This window comes from Ambystoma mexicanum, chromosome 13 (genome assembly GCF_040938575.1).
Source record: "Ambystoma mexicanum isolate Mex_15411 chromosome 13, UKY_AmexF1_1, whole genome shotgun sequence".
Classification (NCBI taxonomy): Eukaryota; Metazoa; Chordata; class Amphibia; order Caudata; family Ambystomatidae; genus Ambystoma; species Ambystoma mexicanum.
The window spans coordinates 497,159,916-497,179,339 of NC_090938.1; the positions used below are offsets into that span (position 1 = coordinate 497,159,916).

Below are 19,424 nucleotides of genomic sequence, written 5' to 3' on the forward strand. Positions count from 1 at the left end.
TGCGCTAAATACTCACAGTGAACAGACTGCTTGTCCGAGGTTTCCAACCTCCCCATGTGGCTTTGCACCTCATGCACTTGCCTAGAAAAATAAGAAGATATTGTTACAGGTGAAATTTGACAAGAGTACAATTAATGATTTGTCATACTTTACAATTAAGTCACTCATTTCCGTGCCCAACTTGACCTGGAGTCACCCCATCTGAAAAGAACACAGGGAGGAGGACAGCGTATAGGCTGAGAGACTAACATATGTTTAATTTCTTTCACGCCTTCACTGGTTCCAACCCTCTAGCTTCAAACGTACATAGGTTGGAGTCAGGGCATGGGGTGTGTCAGACAGACGTAACCATGAAGAATGCAACATGTACGAATGATTATGCCACATTGTGATGAAGGCAATCCCTTACCGGAGAACCATCAGATGTCAGAGATAATGTAGGATGTATTCTCCTTGTCTAGTCCATCAGTAAGTACACATTAGCAACAGACAACGCCATTATGCAGGAAAAGTCACACATTATCCTGAACAACCTAGCTATATACACTGGCAGGTGAAAGTTAAGTTCCACTACAGGCCAAATGAGTAAAGAGCAAAAGAAATGTTCTTCGTCAGCGTGACATCACATTGGTAAAGAAAGGCTTTCTCTCACTGTCTAGCTGGTCTGCAGACTTGGAAATCAACCATCTAGTAACCTCAATAGTCTCAATTCCCAGTGATACAGGGAGATGGCTTTCGGAAACATAGCCACTGCCTATACCAGAATGACAGAAGTGCAGTGGAGTTTTCTGCCTATGGACTGTTCTATAGCTTCCCTGCACTTGCTGTGCACCCACATTTAGGTCTGCAAATGGGACTTAGTCACCAAGTACTAAATGTTTCAGTCCAGAGAATTACTTTAATAACCAAATATATTCTAGCGTATTTTTGCACCTTTAGTCCAACTTCATGTTCACAAACAATCGGGCCAAAGTACCAGATTGCTTTGGCTTGGTAAATGGAAAGGGGCATATGAACCAAGTGACTAAGAGAGCTATAGTAATCCTACTTACACAAGATGTTAAACAGGACCTCTAAAAACTATTGAGGCAATTGGTTGCAGGCCCATATAAAGCTCAAACCCCATGGACGCCCTTTCTACATCTGAAATGCAATCATCTGAAGAGGGCAGTTAGCCCCTCCATCATTAGAGGCACAGGGAAGTCCTTGTGAACTCCCAACTTTTGTACTTCCAAGAGAGATCATTGCAGGGTAGAGGGCAGCAGAAAGTACTACTAATTCTTCAACAGAAATAAGAGTTGGTGTTTCCCTTCAGAGAAAAAGATTAGATTTATATACATTACTCGGGGTTTGAAATCGTTGGGAGCCATTTATCCTGCTTCTAGCCCAAGAGAGCCTGGTAGCTTAAAACCAACAGTTACCAGAGGCTACTTTTAGCTCCCCCGGCCATCTAGTGCCTTAGTGACATTAACTTTCAGTGTTTGAGAATGCAAATAAAGAATTAGGACACATTTAAACATAAAGGATACTACCTAATGGGCAAAAAGTGTGCATCTCATGTGGAAGTTATTTTTAGTGTGCAGTGTATCCACTCCTGGTTCCCGCCTACTGGGGGATGACCAACTCCCAGGAGCTAGTTTTAGCTCCTGCTCTATCAACCTTAACTTTTAACTCTGCATTACTACAAAGTAAGAATGTGTCCCCGAAATACAATATATAGTCAATTAGAAAGTAGATGTAAAAATACTGTCACCTTTGGAGGTGGACTACATTTTACACCTGACTGTGCTACTCTGGAACTTTCTGAATTAATAACTTTGGCTGCAATTTTCTATGGAATATTAGCAACAAAATCAGAAGACTGTAAATGACAGCGGAGAAGCCCAACAGCTACAGGTGCCAGACACGTTACCGTAGATTTCTTTGACTAGCATTTCCCCTAATGAGATTTCACTGAATATATTTCACTGAAAAAAGGTAGAGGAAATGGTATATGTTTAATGCATAATTGGTGGGGTGTGGGGTTAAGGGTAAGAGCTAGGATAGGGAAGGGCCGTTTTATTTTTATACGCAAAGAAAAAGTAAAAAGAAGATTGTTTTTCAGTGAAATCTCCATTAGGAGAAATATTCGAAGAAATCCCATACATCCGCCAGAAGAGGTACAGAAAATGAATAGTAGGAAATGATGGCCCAGGTATTAGGAAGGGATGGTGCTAGTGAACTAGTCAGAAATAAATATTGTTGTGAGGAGTTGGCAGGAAAAGGATAGCAATAAAAAACCTGTTAAAATCCACTTGTGGTACACAGCACATCTCCTGCATGACATGCGATCATAGTGATGGACACCCACAAGAAGAAAAGGAAGGGACCTTTACTTGTGGAGAGGTCTTGACCACGCTGAGCATACCGTATCAGTAACGGTCACATAGGAAACCTGGAACAGGTGCAAAATGAAGGTAACACACTTCTAAAACGCACACTAAGAGAACCATCAACGCTTAGGTCAACTCTACTTTTCCGAAGCTCATAAACAGGTCATGTTTTGCATGAAAAGTCTTCTCGGAGAACTACAAGGAGCACTTTTCTATCCAGGTTATAGTTTATGTAGTGTCTGCCACTAAGTGTAACTAACCAGTTTTGATGGGAAGGCCGTTTAAAAGCAGCAATCCCATGGATTTAGAGCTGGGATAAATATTTCAGAAAGGTTTATGTTGTGTGGGAAAGCAACTAATATCAGTAGAACATTATTGCAACACAAAACGTATAAGCTATTCTTGGTTTCCCAGACTATTTTACCACCTTCAAAGGGGGGGGGGGGGTGAAGGGGCAGAGGGTCGGTTTTGCATTGCACCTACGTTGTGAAGCCTTTCCACCAGCAGCATGGAACTATAGTATCTTGGGGTGGATAAACATTTACATATGCTGGAGAGGATACATGACTAACACGTTATGTGAAATACAGTGCTAACTGCTTTGTGTTCAGACAACTAGAAGGTGAAACAATAACCATCAATACATCCTTTACTGTTTAGAAGAAAAGAAAAAATCTGGTGGAGATACGAAATAGAGAACATTGGACTTTGTTCAAACACTACTCATTAAAAAGCCAATCGTTGACAAAAGCAGATGTTGAAAAGAGGTGAAGTTAGGCCATCAAGTGATCTAACTCCATGGCAGCATGAAAGGAGAAGCCACCACCTCCAACTACACCATCGAAACATGGCAAAGACAATGTTTTTGTCATAAGATACATTTTTACGCTCTGATAAGGTAATTTACCTCTGGAATACTGACAATGGCTTCAGATATCGCGTCTATAAGAGAATTATAAGTTTAAGTGGTTCTTAGCAGCGTGCCCTAGTGGAAAGATCAGAATTGCCCAAACCAGCAGTTAACATGAGAGGCCAATACCCTGTATGTAAATGCAATCTAAGATAAAGCTTCTTTCCAAGGATGTTCTGTCCTAGGTAGGCCAAACATTAATAATGTGCAATGTGTGCTCAAAAGAAATAAGTCAATTGGCAGTACAAAAATATGCCTTCAAGTCTTAAATAGAGTGCCCTCAATCAGGCCTCAAAATCTGCACTCTCCACTAGCCATTGGCGAGTGATAATTGACTCTTGGTGAGTAAGAAATAGCGTGCATGTGAACAATTGAGGAGTGTTCGACTACCTACAGTACCCAGCAATTTAAAATGTTCACTCCTGTTCTCAACACAAAAGTCATGCAGGCTTCCAGCCATGGGCAGATGCAAGCTTATTGGTGTCAATATCTCTGAATAACAGGTTCTCTGCAGACCAGTTACGTAGCAATTTAACTAAATGCATTCTCAGTACTGAAAAAAGAACTCCATCACGTCAGTCAGTTCAAACTATTTGCAAACCTTTAGTGCTGTGTTTGGAACAGCAATCATTTTAAATTAAGGAAACCTGGCCATTCTTTGTACACTTTTATGAGAGGCTGTGTTCTATCAACACAGTAGTTGCGACAGGCATAAAATGAAAACCTGGGATGAAAGACTTTTTTCCAGATGCAAGCAGTTTTTTTGTAATCAATAACTCAAGCTATACATGTCTCACTGAATAAGACATCTTACCGATCCTTTTTGCAATCTGCAAGGATGGGGCAATTTCTTGCAAAATGTACTTGTATTGGCTAGTTATTTGTGACTCCCAGAAGTAACCCATGGTACCCTATTCCTGTACCCCAAATTCAGATCCCTTACTGATACTTGAAAATAAATATCTGTTTTCTGTGGAGCTACTGTATATTTGAGAGCCTGGCTTATGAATCTTGACAATCTCTTTAAAGATTTGAAAAATAGGTCTAGATCCTAGGAGCTCTGAGTAGAGCATAATCAATGAGGTTTTTGTTTTAAAAACAGAGACTGCAGCTGTTCTCACTTTTTCGGCGGTCCATGATCAGCATGTGCGGGGACTACCTTGTGAGGATACACACTGTGTGATATTCTATGCTGGGTTCTGGGTGCCATCTTTGTGAAGATAACTAGTGTTTTACAGTACAGTACCAGAGCTATTGGCACACACTCTTGGCAAGATCCGCTGTGAAAAATACCCTAATTTTGTAGCTCTCTCCATCTTGTTGCAAGACCCAACCAATTTGTATAAAAACATATACAAGTTAGAGCTCATCAGTTTAAAAGATTGCCAAAACGCATGAGTTCATACGGTTTTCGAATAATAGTGGACACCATATTTACACATGTATGCTGAATATAGGACCGACAAAACAAACCAAGCAGGGGCAAATTAAACGATTTTGGCGTTTGCAGTCGTTGACTAAATTTTACATGTATAGGCATGCATTTTTCTTGGCCCCACAAAGAATCATCTCATCACAGAGAACATGCAAGCTGATTATTAGGTGAGTTGTAGGATTCTGGTGGCCGATTAAGTACTTCTAACATTTTATATAAGCAGCTGAGGTCTGATGCTGGCAGCTTACACAACATGCTAAAACAGCCCAAACAAAGATTTTGATCTCTTTGCCATCCTGAATGGCATTTTCAGTGTTACAACATAACGTTTAGTCCCAATTACCCAGGCTGTTATGATGTGTAAGAGATCAGGGTAACCCCTAACAATTTGTAGGCAACAAGGCCAAAAAGCAGGACTGTACCACAGTGAAATAGAATAGAGAGACATTATATGGCACAATGTGTTGCTTGTTAACCTGTTTGCATAAAGATGAGAATATTTTGCTGTACCAAAATCAAGGACCAATTTACCCATCATGCCTATGCAAAGAGGGCATCAACATTCGGATAAACATTCTAGTTGTAACTAATGTAAGGAAGACCTGATTGCATCAGGCAAAAGGTCGGGGGAAAGGAGAACGAGACTACTACAAAGGCCAAGGGCTATGATGTTCAATGGAGAAGGAATGGGACTACAAAAAAAAAAAAAAAAAAAAGGACTGCCGCAGAGGAAGGGATGCGATAAAGAACTGTGGCAAAGGAAAAGGACCGATCAACGAATGATGAAGGAAAGACTGTGAAAGAGGACTGCGAACAAAGACTAAATTAAGGAGAAGGAAATACTGTGATAAAGATTAATTACTTTCTTAACACACTTTCCTATAGCACTGTTTTGGCCTCCGGGTGATGCTTATTTTTGACACAACAAGAAATACTGTGAAAGTTTTCCAACTTTCATCCAAAACAAAAAATGGGATGGGAGGAAGGTTTTGGCTTAATCTTAACCACTGGCAGTGCTCTTGGCAACCTTCAACACCACCATGTTTTAACTTGCCTCCACCACTGCACAAGGAGTACCGGACATATACAAATCACTGTTACCACTAGCACCAACTGGAGCAGTCCTCTCCAAACCGGCAGTTAATTTATTCCAAACTTACCATTCACCACTCTTCTGTGTTGCATATGACCACAACTTCTATATTCCCTTTGGGCGAGGACAGAATTTTACCTTGCTGGGTCAAAACGATTCAAATCTCTCAAAATAGTTAGATGCCATATACGAAGAGGATTTAATATCCCTCATTCTTCATGAAGAACATTTTCCGTGAAACATCAACCTCATAGCAATACTAATTTCCTTGCTCACAAGTCGGCACTCTGGTAAATTATATCAAAATTAGGAGTAGTGATGACCTAGCTTCAGGACATAGAAAAATGCTTATCTTCCGCTTATCTTCCAGGTACAAAATAAGGTATTTGGATTAGAAAGCCATCGCTCAAGCCCATCTCGACTAGGTCAAACCAACTGCCCTTATATTTAGAAGTGAGCAGATCGGTCCTCCAAGGTTGCTCTTGTACTCTTTGGATGGAACATGGTGTGCAGAACCAGATACATTAGGTGAGAGTGAAAGACTGAAATCTTTATCTTTTTTCTCTCTCTCGCAGAAATGCAGTGTAAACTGAAAGAGTGTCAACTACAACATGGCGGAGAGAGGTCTACGATTTAGAAAAACAAAGAAAAAGACTTTCTCAAGAGAGGGCTTGGATTATGAAAAATCCATCAAAAAAGCTGTGGCAAAATATTTTTTTAAAAAAGGAAAGAACCATGTTTTTAAAAATAAACTTACAAAGAAGAAAAAGTTAAGTTCTGAGAATGAAAGGTGTATTGATGATGTTATGAGAAAATAATAGTTGCCATCTTTGGGGTATTGGGTATGCCCATTGTATTCCCAAAGCTTCCAATCATCCCCAGATAGACAATGAGGGGACTTGAAAATGTGTTGAGCAATCTGTCCATTTATGGTACAATAGCTGAAACGTACTTTGTGCTGGAATTTGTCCACTTCCATGTGCTGTAATAATAAATATTATCTAATTTAATGGAACTCAATTTTAAGACCTCAGAAGGATGAATCGTATGTCAGCCCTGAAAAGATTCTGTCCTCTGAATGCAGTTCATACACTAAAGTATCAAGCAAGCAGGGAAATGACATTTAAAAATGGAAAGAGATGTCAGAAAACATTTTGAAGCATGGCAATTTGGGCAGAGGAGCGGGGAGATCAGGTTGCTAAAGAATAGTACAGCAAGTTATGATCTATTATTTCCGTGGATATATGCATATGCTACATATCTTTAAACGGAGGCATGCAATCTGTTCTAGCCAGGATGATATGATTGATTTTATTCGTGCGGCTTTGAGTTGTAGATCCTGAAAGACCTTTAGACTTTGTTCAGAGGTATGAATGAGAAATTAGAATGGCTAGATTGTCAGATGACCATGAATCAGCACAGGTTTGCCACCAATATTAAGCCGACAAATATGCAAACTGAGTAATATGTATAGGTTTTCTGGACCATATCCCCCCTCAACTGATTAAACTATGCAATCGTTGGCAAATGGCTCGACGTTTGCACTGCATAACACACCTAACACATACAAGGTTTACTAGGACTACCTGGTACGTTATTGGGTGTTCTATACAGCCCTCTGGTGCCGTTTGCATGGTCTGATGGTGCTATGCAAGTTGAAAAAGCGGGGGCTTGGTTTCAGAAATAGGGTGAAAGTGAACATCTAAGCTAGCTGTGTTTAGGTTGCAAAAACCCAGGTTCTTGTTGCAGGTGTGTTCCTAAGTGCTTTGTGCCAAGAGCACTTGAGGTATCTGTCCACAGAGGTATCTGTGTGCCCATAGTGCAAGAGTGACGGTAGGATTAGCAATAGGTATTAAAATTGTAGGCTTGACATAGGTTCCCTTAACAGATAACTGCGAACATGTTATTTTTAAAGAAGCCCTTAGCCTCCAAAACCATAGAATGTCCTTTTTAGGATTCAGCTGTTGACATGCGCTCACGAAGCAGGCACAGTGGGTTATATTAGCCTAGGAGCAGCTGTGTGAAGTAGAGTTAAACCACAGCAGGAGTTCAATTTTATCTGAGTCAATGGCCTGTTGTAAAACTATATGAAGATGTGCCTCTTGTCAATGGGGCGGGGGGGGGGACAAAGATACTCAGATGGTCGTTTGTAAACCATGCTAGGCACGCTGCAGCAGAATAAACCTGTCTCTCTGAGCTGTAAACCAACATTCTGTTCCAGTGTCTCATTTTGCCATAAAGTTATCTTTTGAACACAAGCGGGAATACCAGAAGTATTCTCTCAGAATTGGCGCCACCAGATGGGACCTCATTGCAGTTAAAATTCAGTTGGATTAAATGTGCAAAGGTCGGAGAGCAGGCAAAGGTTGGGGGTCAGGCATGGGGCACAGTGCGGTTATTTGGACAAGAGTTTTCTAGCAGCCACACCTTCACCAACCTGCTGACCTCCGACACGTTGATTCCTGCACCAAGGATCCCAGTTTGTGAAAGGAAAAGGGGATTTACAATCCTGGTGAAGCAGTGGCACAGAATACTGCAGAAAAAGGGGCAAGACCGTTTCAGTATTTCGTATGGTCTAATGTTCAAATGAAATGCATTTCCTATGGGAGCATACTGTTAATGAACAATGGAGAAATGCACCTTCAATATGTAATATGTTCCCTGTGGAATCATATTGTTAATGAACCACAGGGAAATACACTTATGTAATGTAGTGTTTTCTATATGGAGCATGCGGTTAATGGAACTATAGGGAAAAACAGTTGGTGTACACAAGTTGAAACCATGGTAGAGATTAATCATGATATAAGCATGTAGATTTCATTGACTGTGAGTGCACTGCACTTAAAGCAGGACATTATCAAAGCAGCTTTGTGATCACAAAGTAATGAAGAAACAGAAGTAATTAGGACAGAAATGGGATTGCAATGTTGTAAGAGTCGACCAGAATTAGAAACACATGTACCTGGCCCCCTGGAAGGTACGCCAGGATGGGAATTTATGAGCAGGAGAGGCTTGGGGGTGGTGTTTTTGCAAAAATGGCATTACAATTCCCAGTGCACGAGTCCTTCGACCCAGAAAAAAATATTTAAGGGAAATATTAGCCGCTAAGCGTGATAAGGCCATTAGACCCCTGCAATGGGAAACGTGTAAACAGGAAGAATATGCTCCACAAAGATCTAAAAAAAGGAAGCACAGATTTAAAAAACGTAAGCCACAATCTGAAAAAGTTAAAAGCGTGCACATTTGATAATGATAAAAAGAATTAAGGATTGCGTAGAAGGAGACCGTGAAGATATAAGAATTAGGGGTGTGTATGTAGCCAGGACTTACCCTCAGCCCCGACAGCCGAATCAAAAGTACCTTAGAGGATGAGTTAAGCAAAGAAAGAAGAATTGTTTACCCCTCTCTACACAGACCCGGAAATTTGAGATGGGAGTGGTACTTGCATGGTATTTAACATACAGAAAACATGGAGATCACACACTCGATGCATATCAAGAATGCAGTACAACTGAGATAATGAGAAAATATACCTATTTTAATAGTACATGGTACAAAACTTAAAAATGACATGTTAAAAAGACTGAACAAATAAATGTAGTTGGTACAGTCAACCCATCGAGCTGAAATAAGGAAAGCCTGAATCAGAAGAACACAGGGAAACCGGTCACTAAATGAACAGTACTTTATGAAGTTAATTCATTAGACTATTATCATTAGTAGTCTTTCTATGAGATAGTCAACATGTTTCGGCCATACAATACATTGGACACTCTCTCTGGTGTCTTTTGAAAAGTTGTTGTTGTGGCCATCTTCAGGACTAAGGATTTCTTCCAGAAACACTTCAGATAAATGATTAACCCTGTTAGTGATGTTTTGACAGCATCAAAGATTTTCTTTTCCAGGTCAGGTGAGAAACAGAGGTGACTTGAACAGATCAATCTAGAGGGCGAGGCAGATCCATTGTTAAAATGTTTAAAGGTAAAAAGGCCTCCTCCACCGCCATATCAGGTACCTAGTTATAAGGTGGTCTTCTCGCCACCTCGTGCCCACAGTATTACAGCTCACGACACAGAAACCGCAGAAAAGGTAGTGTTGGCATGGATCAAAAATGGGGTGAAGGAGTAGTACAGGCTAAAATGTATGTGCCCCAGCAACGAGATATGCTTATATTTGCAATAGTACAAAGGATATGTAAACAAATGTGGCTGTTACATAAAAGGGTGAATGAGAACAATGAAGTGTATACCCTGCCAGATGATCAAGCAATCCAAGAGTATAAACTTGATTCAAACTTCTGTCCTGCAATAGAGCCGAAATGTTTATTGTGGAGCATAAATGCCCCATCAAAGCCTATGGTAACTCAGACGTGTCCAATGAGAAGTGCCTGGGTTTGACATCGACAATCCAAGGCACCAGGTTCATGTCGCTTGGAACCGGATGAAATTACTGTCTTTTACTAAAGATTATCCAGATATTAGACAAAATCCAGAACAGTGGTATACCCTGACAGACCAGCTACTTACAACAGGTTGCCGATTGGAGTGTTGTCAAAACACCATTGGGGAGGCCAAGACACGCATCCAGGTGGATGACTGGGTATCTGTTGAGCAGGTATTGCACACCACTCAGACGGCAGCAAAGATATTGTGGCTGCTAGTTTTGGAGCCACACTTTTTGATTATCCACACCATTGTCTGCCGCGTTTTGTCCTACTAGCACCCTAAAAGAACATTCTGTTCTGGTGTTTCATTTTGCTTTAAAAGTTATTTTCTGAACACAGGTGAGAATACTAGAAGTATTCTCACAGTAGCTGGCAGTGGAGGCCACAATCAGCACTAAGTTTTTTATCCGATGTAGCCATGCAGACGTTCTCGTAGGGGTGCAACTTGGAGCAGAGTCAACGCGGAAGAGTCATGGGGCTCCCTACAGTGAGCAGAAATACAACTGCAAGTAAGATTGTAGGCAAAAGAAAATCTCAGTGGAGCAAAACAATGCAGAAGAGATCTGTGGAAGCCCAAACATGATAGGGTTTATCAGACTATTATACACCTCCCCCGGTGCGCGGGTTCGAGTTAACTCACTAACATCCGAGATTTTCACGTTATTCAGAGGCACCCGCCAGGGCTGCCCCTTCTCCCCAATTCTCTTCGCATTAGTGATAGAACCAATGGCGGACTATGTCCGCTCAAGACACTCTCATAAGGGAATAAGATTGACAGAGGAGCCTGAAATTATATCCCTATACGCAGACGACGTCCTACTCTATATTAGAGATGCCACAAATCATCTCAATCCCATATTGAGAGATGTCACCCGCATTGGCACCCATTCCGGTTTTACAATTAACTACTCCAAGTCAGAGATCTTCCCGCTCACTCAATCTACCATACAGCCCGTCTCCGAATATCCCCTGCGCTGGGCCTCTGAGGGCGTTAAATACCTGAGTGTACATGTATCCCTGACTAAACCCACCCTACTCACTGAGAATTACTCTGCGGTAGCGCTGATAGTTGAGGCCAAAATCTCACGATGGCGCACTCTTCCGTTATCTGTTGCGGGTCGGCTGTCACTGATTAAAATGATTCTGGTCCCCAAGCTCCTTTACACCTTTAGTAACATACCCGTTTGGCCTGGGAGGGCATACTTCACTAAATTGCACACACTCTGCGCACAATTTCTCTGGCACTCAGGTGCGGTCCGCAAGAAGTGGACTGACATGGCACTCTCATACAGACGGGGGGGTATTGCTGCCCCTGACTTTGCTACATACTGGATTGCGGCCCAAGCCCAATATGCCACTCACTGGTACCCGGGCGCCCCAGTGCGCCCTCATGTTAAGCTGGAACGGTTGGCAACCGCTGGCATTAATTTAATGTCCCTAGTGCTACAGCGACACTACGCCCCGGACTCCCCAGTTGATCCCGTCGCAGCTACCATGTTTGCCTGGACACGCATACTAGGCCCATCTGATGGGATCTCCCCGTACTACAAGTGGCTGCCCGCATGGGCCTGTCCCGGGTTAGAGCCCACGCTGGACGCTGCCTTGGCCCGCCACTGGGAGGCTCTGGGGTATAGGGCACTGTCAGACTTCTATCCAGAGGGTAAATTCATAGACCCCCAGACTTGGAGGCCGGGTCACACTAGATCCCCCTTAGAAACTCTTCAGTACTACAGGCTCTGCGCTGCGTTCCGCTCTAGGTGGCCCTCTTTCCCTGATGAGCCCCCTGATAACCCGGCAATAGCGTACATTGCTAACTCGGGCGGTGCACGAGGCGTCATCTCATCATTATATCATATCCTGCAAGACGTCCCCTCTACTCCGGTCCTCGGAGCGCGCAACAAATGGGCAGACGAACTGGGCCTAGAAATAACTGATGAGCTATGGGAGAGCATGTGTCTCCACACCCAAAAAGTTTCTCTCAACTTCCGCTTTCGGGCCATGCAATATAAGCTCCTTAATAGGCTATATTATACACCGCGCAGGACTTCCGGGTTTGCTCGTTTGGAGGTGCACCTCTGCCCACGGTGCGGGGCCTCGGACGCTGATCATCTACATATGTTCTGGACCTGTCCGAACTTGTTCAACTTTTGGGACAGGGTCCTAAAGACACTTAGTGCAGTAATTGAGACCACTATTGATCCCGATCCTATGGCAGTCCTATTTGGGGTGTGGAGCACTGAGGAAACTAAACGCCTGAAAAAGTTTTTAAATATAAGTTGTATGATTGCCAAGAAGTGTATACTCCAGAGTTGGAGGTGCCCCTCTCCCCCGACCCCGCAGAGATGGTTGGGCCTGCTTACTTGGTCACGGAACTGTGAGGAGGACTACTTGACCATGCTGCCGGCCCAGTCTCGTCCCAAGAACATTTGGAGTGAATTTAACACATATCTCAATATTCAGTCCGAGGCTGGGTCGGAGTCCTGTCTGTCCCCGGACATCACTCCTGCATCATGATCTCCTCAGCTCTCCTCCCCCATTCGCAAAACATTGTAGTCACTGCTGTAATGTTGATAAGGTAGCCTGTAGGCACCTCCATGTTGTATATGATTCATATGCCTGTTGCCTTGATGTTTGTACCTTGTGAACCTTTGCCGATAAAAATAAAAGTTTAAAAAAGAAGAGATCTGTGGAAAAGCAACAGGGGGGATTCTCAAAAGCAAATCACAGGTGGGACCACAAGGAGGAAATAACAGAGGGGCAATAGCATGAGGAACTACACTAATGAACTACAAGTTATTGTTATTGTTATTTTGCATTTATATAGCGCCTTATATACCATTGGTATGGTCTGAAGGCGCTGGTAGGTTGAACGCCCTTGGGAACCGAAGTTCATATCAGTAGAGAGAGTCAAAAAGGTGCGTGTGAGCACCAGGTATGTGTACAGCTCGTGCAGTATCAATGTAATAGCTGCTTTCTAGCGGTAGGTGTGGTGGTTGAGAGGTCAGGAGTATGTGTTCGTTCTGGCAGGATTAATCCAGATCGGATGTGGCTGCGTTAGGCCTGAGGAGAACGCCTCGCTGGGGGGTGTGTAACCAGCAGTGATTATTTAGAATGATGTGGAGAGAGCGGCGAATGTTGATATGAGAACAGTTATACCGAATGGTGTCATAGTATCTCTGTGTTCTAGTTGAGTGGTGATGTAAGGAGAGAGTAAGCGTGTTGGTGAGATATGATGGGTTTCATGCCCTTTCAGAGACTTCTAGTTCACAGGGAGGCTATTGGGGACACTTCTAAATTCAACTTCATAGAGAGGCTATTGGGCACATTTCTAAAATCAACTTTCAGGGAGAGGCTATTGGGCACATTTCTAAATTTAACTTTTCACAGAGAGGCTATTGAGCACAATTCTAACTGCAACATTTCACAGCTATTGGGTGCACTTCTGAATTCAACTTTCTAAATGTACTTCTAAATTCAACTTTTCACAGAGAAGCTATTGGCTACACTTCTAAATGCAACTTTCTAAATGTACTTCTAAATTCTACTTTTCACAGAGAGGCTATTGGGCACACTTCAAAATTCTACTTTTCCCGGAGAGGCTATTCGGCACACTTCTAAATTCAACATTCCACAGAGAGGCTATTGGGCACACTTCTATATTCTACTTTCATAGAGAGGCTATTGGGCACACTTCTGAATTCCACTTTTCACAGATAGGCTATTGGGCATACTTCTAAATTCAACTTTCCACAGAGAAGCTATTGGGTACACTTCTAAATGCAACTTTCTAAATGTACTTCTAAATTCAACTTTTCACAGAGATGCTATTGGGCACACTTCTATATTCTACTTTTCACAGAGAGGCTATTGGGCATACTTCTATATTCTACTTTTCACAGAGAGGCTATTGGGCACACTTCTAAATTCAACTTTCCACAGAGAGGCTATTGGGCACACTTCTAAATTCAACTTTTCACAGAGAGGCTATTGGGCACACTTCTATATTCTACTTTCATAGAGAGGCTATTGGGCACACTTCTGAATTCCACTTTTCACAGAGATGCTATTGGGTACACTTCTAAATGCAACTTTCTAAATGTACTTCTAAATTCAACTTTTCACAGAGATGCTATTGGGCACACTTCTATATTCTACTTTTCACAGAGAGGCTATTGGGCACACTTCTATATTCTACTTTTCACAGAGAGGCTATTGGGCACACTTCTAAATTCAACTTTCCACAGAGAGGCTATTGGGCACACTTCTAAATTCAACTTTTCACAGAGAGGCTATTGGGCACACTTCTAAATTCAACTTTTCACAGAGATGCTATTGGGCACACTTCTATATTCTACTTTTCACAGAGAGGCTATTGGGCACACTTCTATATTCTACTTTCCACAGAGAAGCTGTTGGGTACACATCTAAATGCAACTTTCTAAATGTACTTCTAAATTCAACTTTTCATAGAGAGGCTATTGAGCACAATTCTAAATGCAACATTTCACAGCTATTGGGCACACTTCTAAATTCAACTTTTCACAGAGATGCTATTGGGCACACTTCTATATTCTACTTTTCACAGAGAGGCTATTGGGCACACTTCTATATTCTACTTTTCACAGAGAGGCTATTGGGCACACTTCTAAATTCAACTTTCCACAGAGAGGCTATTGGGCACACTTCTATATTCTACTTTTCACAGAGAGGCTATTGGGCACACTTCTAAATTCAACTTTCCACAGAGAGGCTATTGGGCACACTTCTAAATTCTATTTTTCACAGAGAGGCTATTAGAGATGTCATCTAAGTGCGGCATATGCTAACAATCACATTACTGCCTAGAAGTGGCGCAGTCTAATCAGTGTGGTTCATCAGTGTGGTTCTCTAGGGCAATGGTGCTGGTTAACATTAGACTGCAGGCTATTGAAAGGTAAGTGAGAGTGGCAGGAGCTTTCCGGAGTAGAGTAATTGCTCTACCCCCCACCCAAGCCAGCACTTACAGTTTTGTCGGTGTCTGGTGGCTTCCTTGGCTTCCCCTGCGGACACCTGCTGACACTTCCTGGAGCCGCCCTTGGCCTTGGGGCCCTTAGCCGCTGGGGCTGCCGGGCAGAGGGCTGCCCTGGGAGGATGCGGCGGTGGGCGGGTTGGGAGGCGGGAGGGGAGCGGGAAGCAGGTGCGGGGTGGGAGAGGGACGCTCGGAGGGCGTGGGGGCCCAGTTGGCGCCCGGAAATCGGCGGCATGCCCGGATGGGCCTCCTTACCTCGCGTCGGCAGCCTGCAATGAATGCAGGGGCCGGTGCGAGGAGGGTTGCTAGACCCTTTCAGCTGGGCTCACGGCCCAATCAGAGCGGCGGTGGGCGGGTTGGGAGGCGGGAGGGGAGCGGGAAGCAGGAAGAGGGTGCGGGGTGGGAGAGGTTTGTGTTTGTAGGCGAGGGTCTTGCCTAGGGCACGAGTCTCAAATACGTAGGGAGTTTGCAGGCATGGTTCTCGTTACTCACCTCAACCTTGCCATAGAGCCTGTGGGCTTCACCTTTTGAATGGGGAATCCCACTGCCTTGGTCATGGTGGATGCTTGCTACCTGCAAGACATTTTCTCCCTCCTCTTCCACCATCCAGGGCATTTGCACCCCCCAACCCTCCCTCTCCCCCGTTTGCAGCCTCGAGAAGGGAAAACGTGTCCCCAGAGATTATGCCAACCAGCTCTGTTTGCAAATCCCACACTAAAACAAGGTGGACATGAGCCACCAATGTTACTCATATTATCAGCCTCAGAAGGATGGACCCGTTTGCCAACTCGCCCAAGGTGCAACCTACACACTTATCTGCAGCAGGTGCATCAACTGGCTGAGGAACCTTCGGAATTACAAAGTATATATAAGTGGGATTACCACCTGGAGGATAAGTAAAAAAAGGTTGGCACAAAATAAATGTAATTCTGGAGGGAAGAATGGAGTAAAAATCAAAATGTGATAGATGCAAGCCTTCTACTCTACAATTCTTTAGCAAGCATGTGCCATTACAGAAGGCAACTAGCTATAAACAAAAGAAGTCTTAGTCCAGAAATTGAAAGCTGAAGTTCAATCTCAACTGCTTGGCAACATCCTCACTACACTGGAACACAAGCCACCCCAGACATGTTTACACCTTGTGGTCTAGCAATTTGAGCCGGACTGCATACATTACTCATAAAACCAAGGTTTATATGCAAACAATGAAATTACATGGGATGCTGACAAGAGCAGTGCCAATGGTTATGATTGACTCAAAATATTACATCCATCCGTTTTCAGTTGTGGCTATAAGCTGAACCACTGCATTGGAGTACTGAGGAGATGGGCTGTGGGGAGGGACATAGGCTGTGGGCATCGTTTGGTTATTTACGCATCCACTACCTAACGCTCCACGGCCAAAACACACCCTTCTGTAGCTCTTTGGACTAGGTGTAACACAAAGTAACATCAAATTCTGTGCTTCACAGGATCTGACAGTATTTTCTTTTAGAGTTCCTGGCTTAAATAGCCTTGTAAATGGGGACCTGATAATCGAGTGGGCCTTCAGTCACTTGATGTATAAGAAATGTGGCTGTGCATGTATTACTTACAGTGAAGTCCTATAAATAATTAAATAAAACATTTGCAAAGCCAACTGTTTTGACTTGTATATAGGAATGTCAGGCATTTGCCAGCATATAACATCATATGCCCACTGGTACTAGCATCATTTTCCAGCTGTTGCCATCTTTTGGCCAAGTAGTACCCTTATGGCCCGACAAACACTAACCCCATGCCTACACAAAGCTGAAACCGTTAGCTTCGCCGATGCCTGTTGGTTTTAGTTTAAAGCTTGTTCCTTTTAGTTTGTACCCCCAAGTTAGCCTTAGATGTGGGGTTCCTTGAAGGCCATGCCTAGAGAATCAAGCTGTACTTCACTGACTAGGTCCAACAAGGGGTACCTTTAAAGGCCATGGCTAGGATGGAGAGTGTAGCCTACATTGAGTTCTTCACATCATGCGCACCTACCTGATGGTTTCTGACCTTAATAGAATAGATCTGTATGTGCCCGACAGAAGTTGTCATGGTTCGCAACCGCAAGTACTAACCCGATAACCACACACGGTTTTAATAACTTAAGAACTGTATGCCCCAATAACTATCATGAGTGTTGCGGGGCTTGTTTGGAACACTACATGATGCTAAGGGATAGACTACGTCTGCACCCACAACCAGTTAATTTGGTCATTTTGATTGCAACCTTAGACCACCCAAATAAAAACAAAACCTGGAGTCGGACATCACCTAGACACACACCACAGCACAATTATATCCGATAGGTTAACCACACACAGAGTTCTGCATCTCACTGTCACACGTCGGGAGCTCTAATGCAGACACTCACAACTGGGGTCCTAGACCTCGACTCCATATACACTTGGCAATCACACCGTAATCTCCTAAACAACATAGCATATTGACCCATGTATCAGAGCCAACCACCACAACTGGAACTCTGCACCTATGGGTTTGCGTTGATCCTCAAGACAGAGACCCGCCCTAGCCCCGCTCTTGGGACATTAAAGCTTTCAATCCTTCAATTGCAAAATCGATACCTCTCAATCTGTCAACTCGCCAAAGGGGCAAAAGTGGGGTGCTTGAATCCTCGGAGGACAACGTATGTTAACTTTTGTTTGAAGAAGCGTACAGTTTTGGTGCAAGGAGACTCCCATTGAAGACTATGGGTGGCATTGGGCTTGTTGGGTGGGAAAACATAATTTCATGGGAGTAGTAGTAGTATGACAACACATCGTACACACAGCTGGCTGCTGAAATCATCACCACCACCACCACTATCTTCTTTCCTCTCCCACATGCCTCCACTACTAATAATTCCCAGCATCACAAACAGTGTAACCCATTCATACAGTATGACCCGCCCCCCCGGACTCGCCCTCACTTGTTGGTCTGGTGATAGAGAGCCTCCATGCTGCTCGCCGGTGCCGCACTCCCCTCTGCTCCCTCCTCCTTGTCTCTGCGTGGCGGCGGCGGCGGCTCAAACTCCAGCTCTGACAGCCCACGTCACCATACGCAAGAACACTTCCGCCGGCAACAGAGTAACTTCCGGTACATTGAGCAGGCTTTGAGTTCTAAAGAATATGCTAGCGGTACAAGTGGCTAACGCAGTCCGGATTCCGGAGCTTGCCATAAACCTGGCAGTTCACACTAAAGTCCAGCGGCTGAAGTTTATAGATCACGACAGTCATGCATGCCCGTCTTCCGTTGCTATTACGTTTTGCCCAACAGGTAGTTATTTTCATTGTGGCACTCTATTATTGCCATGGGTAGAGCGTTCTTGTGTTTCAGCAAATTACATTAACTGTGCCTAGTTAAGTAATATTATTTAGGATTTATTTGTGTTGCTAATTTGCTGCACTGTAAATGGTAGTTATTTTAAAGATAAAACTCACATAGTGAAAGAACGAATGGTCAAGTATTCTCGGGATTTGTAACCCGTGAGTTGCATTTCACACACAGATATTTCCGCCAAGCATCACTGAGCCACATTAGCAGCTACTTGTAGGGTTGGTAATCCTCGAATTTCTTATACCGCTGTCGCTTTATAGCGGGCAACCTTACTTTAATGTCTAATGCATTTTAATGCAAAGCAAAGAAGCGGTGGCTGGAAGGTTTAGAACAGTGCTTTAAACGGAAAAAAAGAAGTGCAGGTACTCGGTGCTTTAAGTGGGGTAAGAAATTGAGGTGGGGTGCTCATTCAGCGCCCAGTTACCCTAGAGTTCGGTGCACGATATAAATAATAAACAAATACAAAAAAAATTCAGGAACATGGCTTGCATGGTGGGCGTGGTCTAAGACGTGATGGCCGCGGCCTAAATAACTAAGTGCATATCGCAACACATTCTTCTTGGTACAAACTAAATAGATAAATCAGCCTGTGCGCCGGGTACACAATGCATAAATAAACCGGGTTGTGTATGCAGGTGAGGCCTTGTGACCCAAGAACTGTTCCCGCTCAGCCAGGACCAGGTTTATTTATTTATGCATTGTTGGATACACCTGCAAACACCTCCAAAAATTCTTTGAAGTAGTTGCTCAGGTAGCCCAGCAAGAGCAACCATGTAGAAACTTGGAAGTGGGCCTCACTTACCGTATC

The 19,424-nt window shown here is 43.5% G+C and overlaps 1 protein-coding gene and 1 long non-coding RNA gene across 4 annotated transcripts in view; one reads left to right on the forward strand and one right to left on the reverse strand.

Annotated features, from left to right (window-relative positions):
- Window positions 1-18,477, reverse strand: part of GOSR2 (golgi SNAP receptor complex member 2) — a 176,073-nt gene extending 157,596 nt beyond the window's left edge. Inside the window, exons 1-2 of one of the 3 annotated variants that reach the window (XM_069634156.1) lie at window positions 18,210-18,477; window positions 17-81 (exon numbers count right to left, since the gene is read on the reverse strand). In XM_069634156.1, the coding sequence (XP_069490257.1) occupies window positions 17-81; window positions 18,210-18,238 (94 nt within the window). In that variant the 5' untranslated portion in view covers window positions 18,239-18,477. Of the gene's footprint in view, window positions 1-16; window positions 82-17,865; window positions 17,885-18,209 lie in introns of those variants that run through there. The other 2 variants (XM_069634158.1, XM_069634157.1) reach the window with 2 other exon arrangements.
- LOC138521371 (uncharacterized) overlaps window positions 18,426-19,424 on the forward strand; it is a 347,313-nt gene continuing 346,314 nt past the window's right edge. The window contains exon 1 of the long non-coding RNA XR_011283029.1: window positions 18,426-18,556. This is a non-coding gene — a long non-coding RNA (uncharacterized lncRNA). The remainder of the gene's footprint in view (window positions 18,557-19,424) is intronic.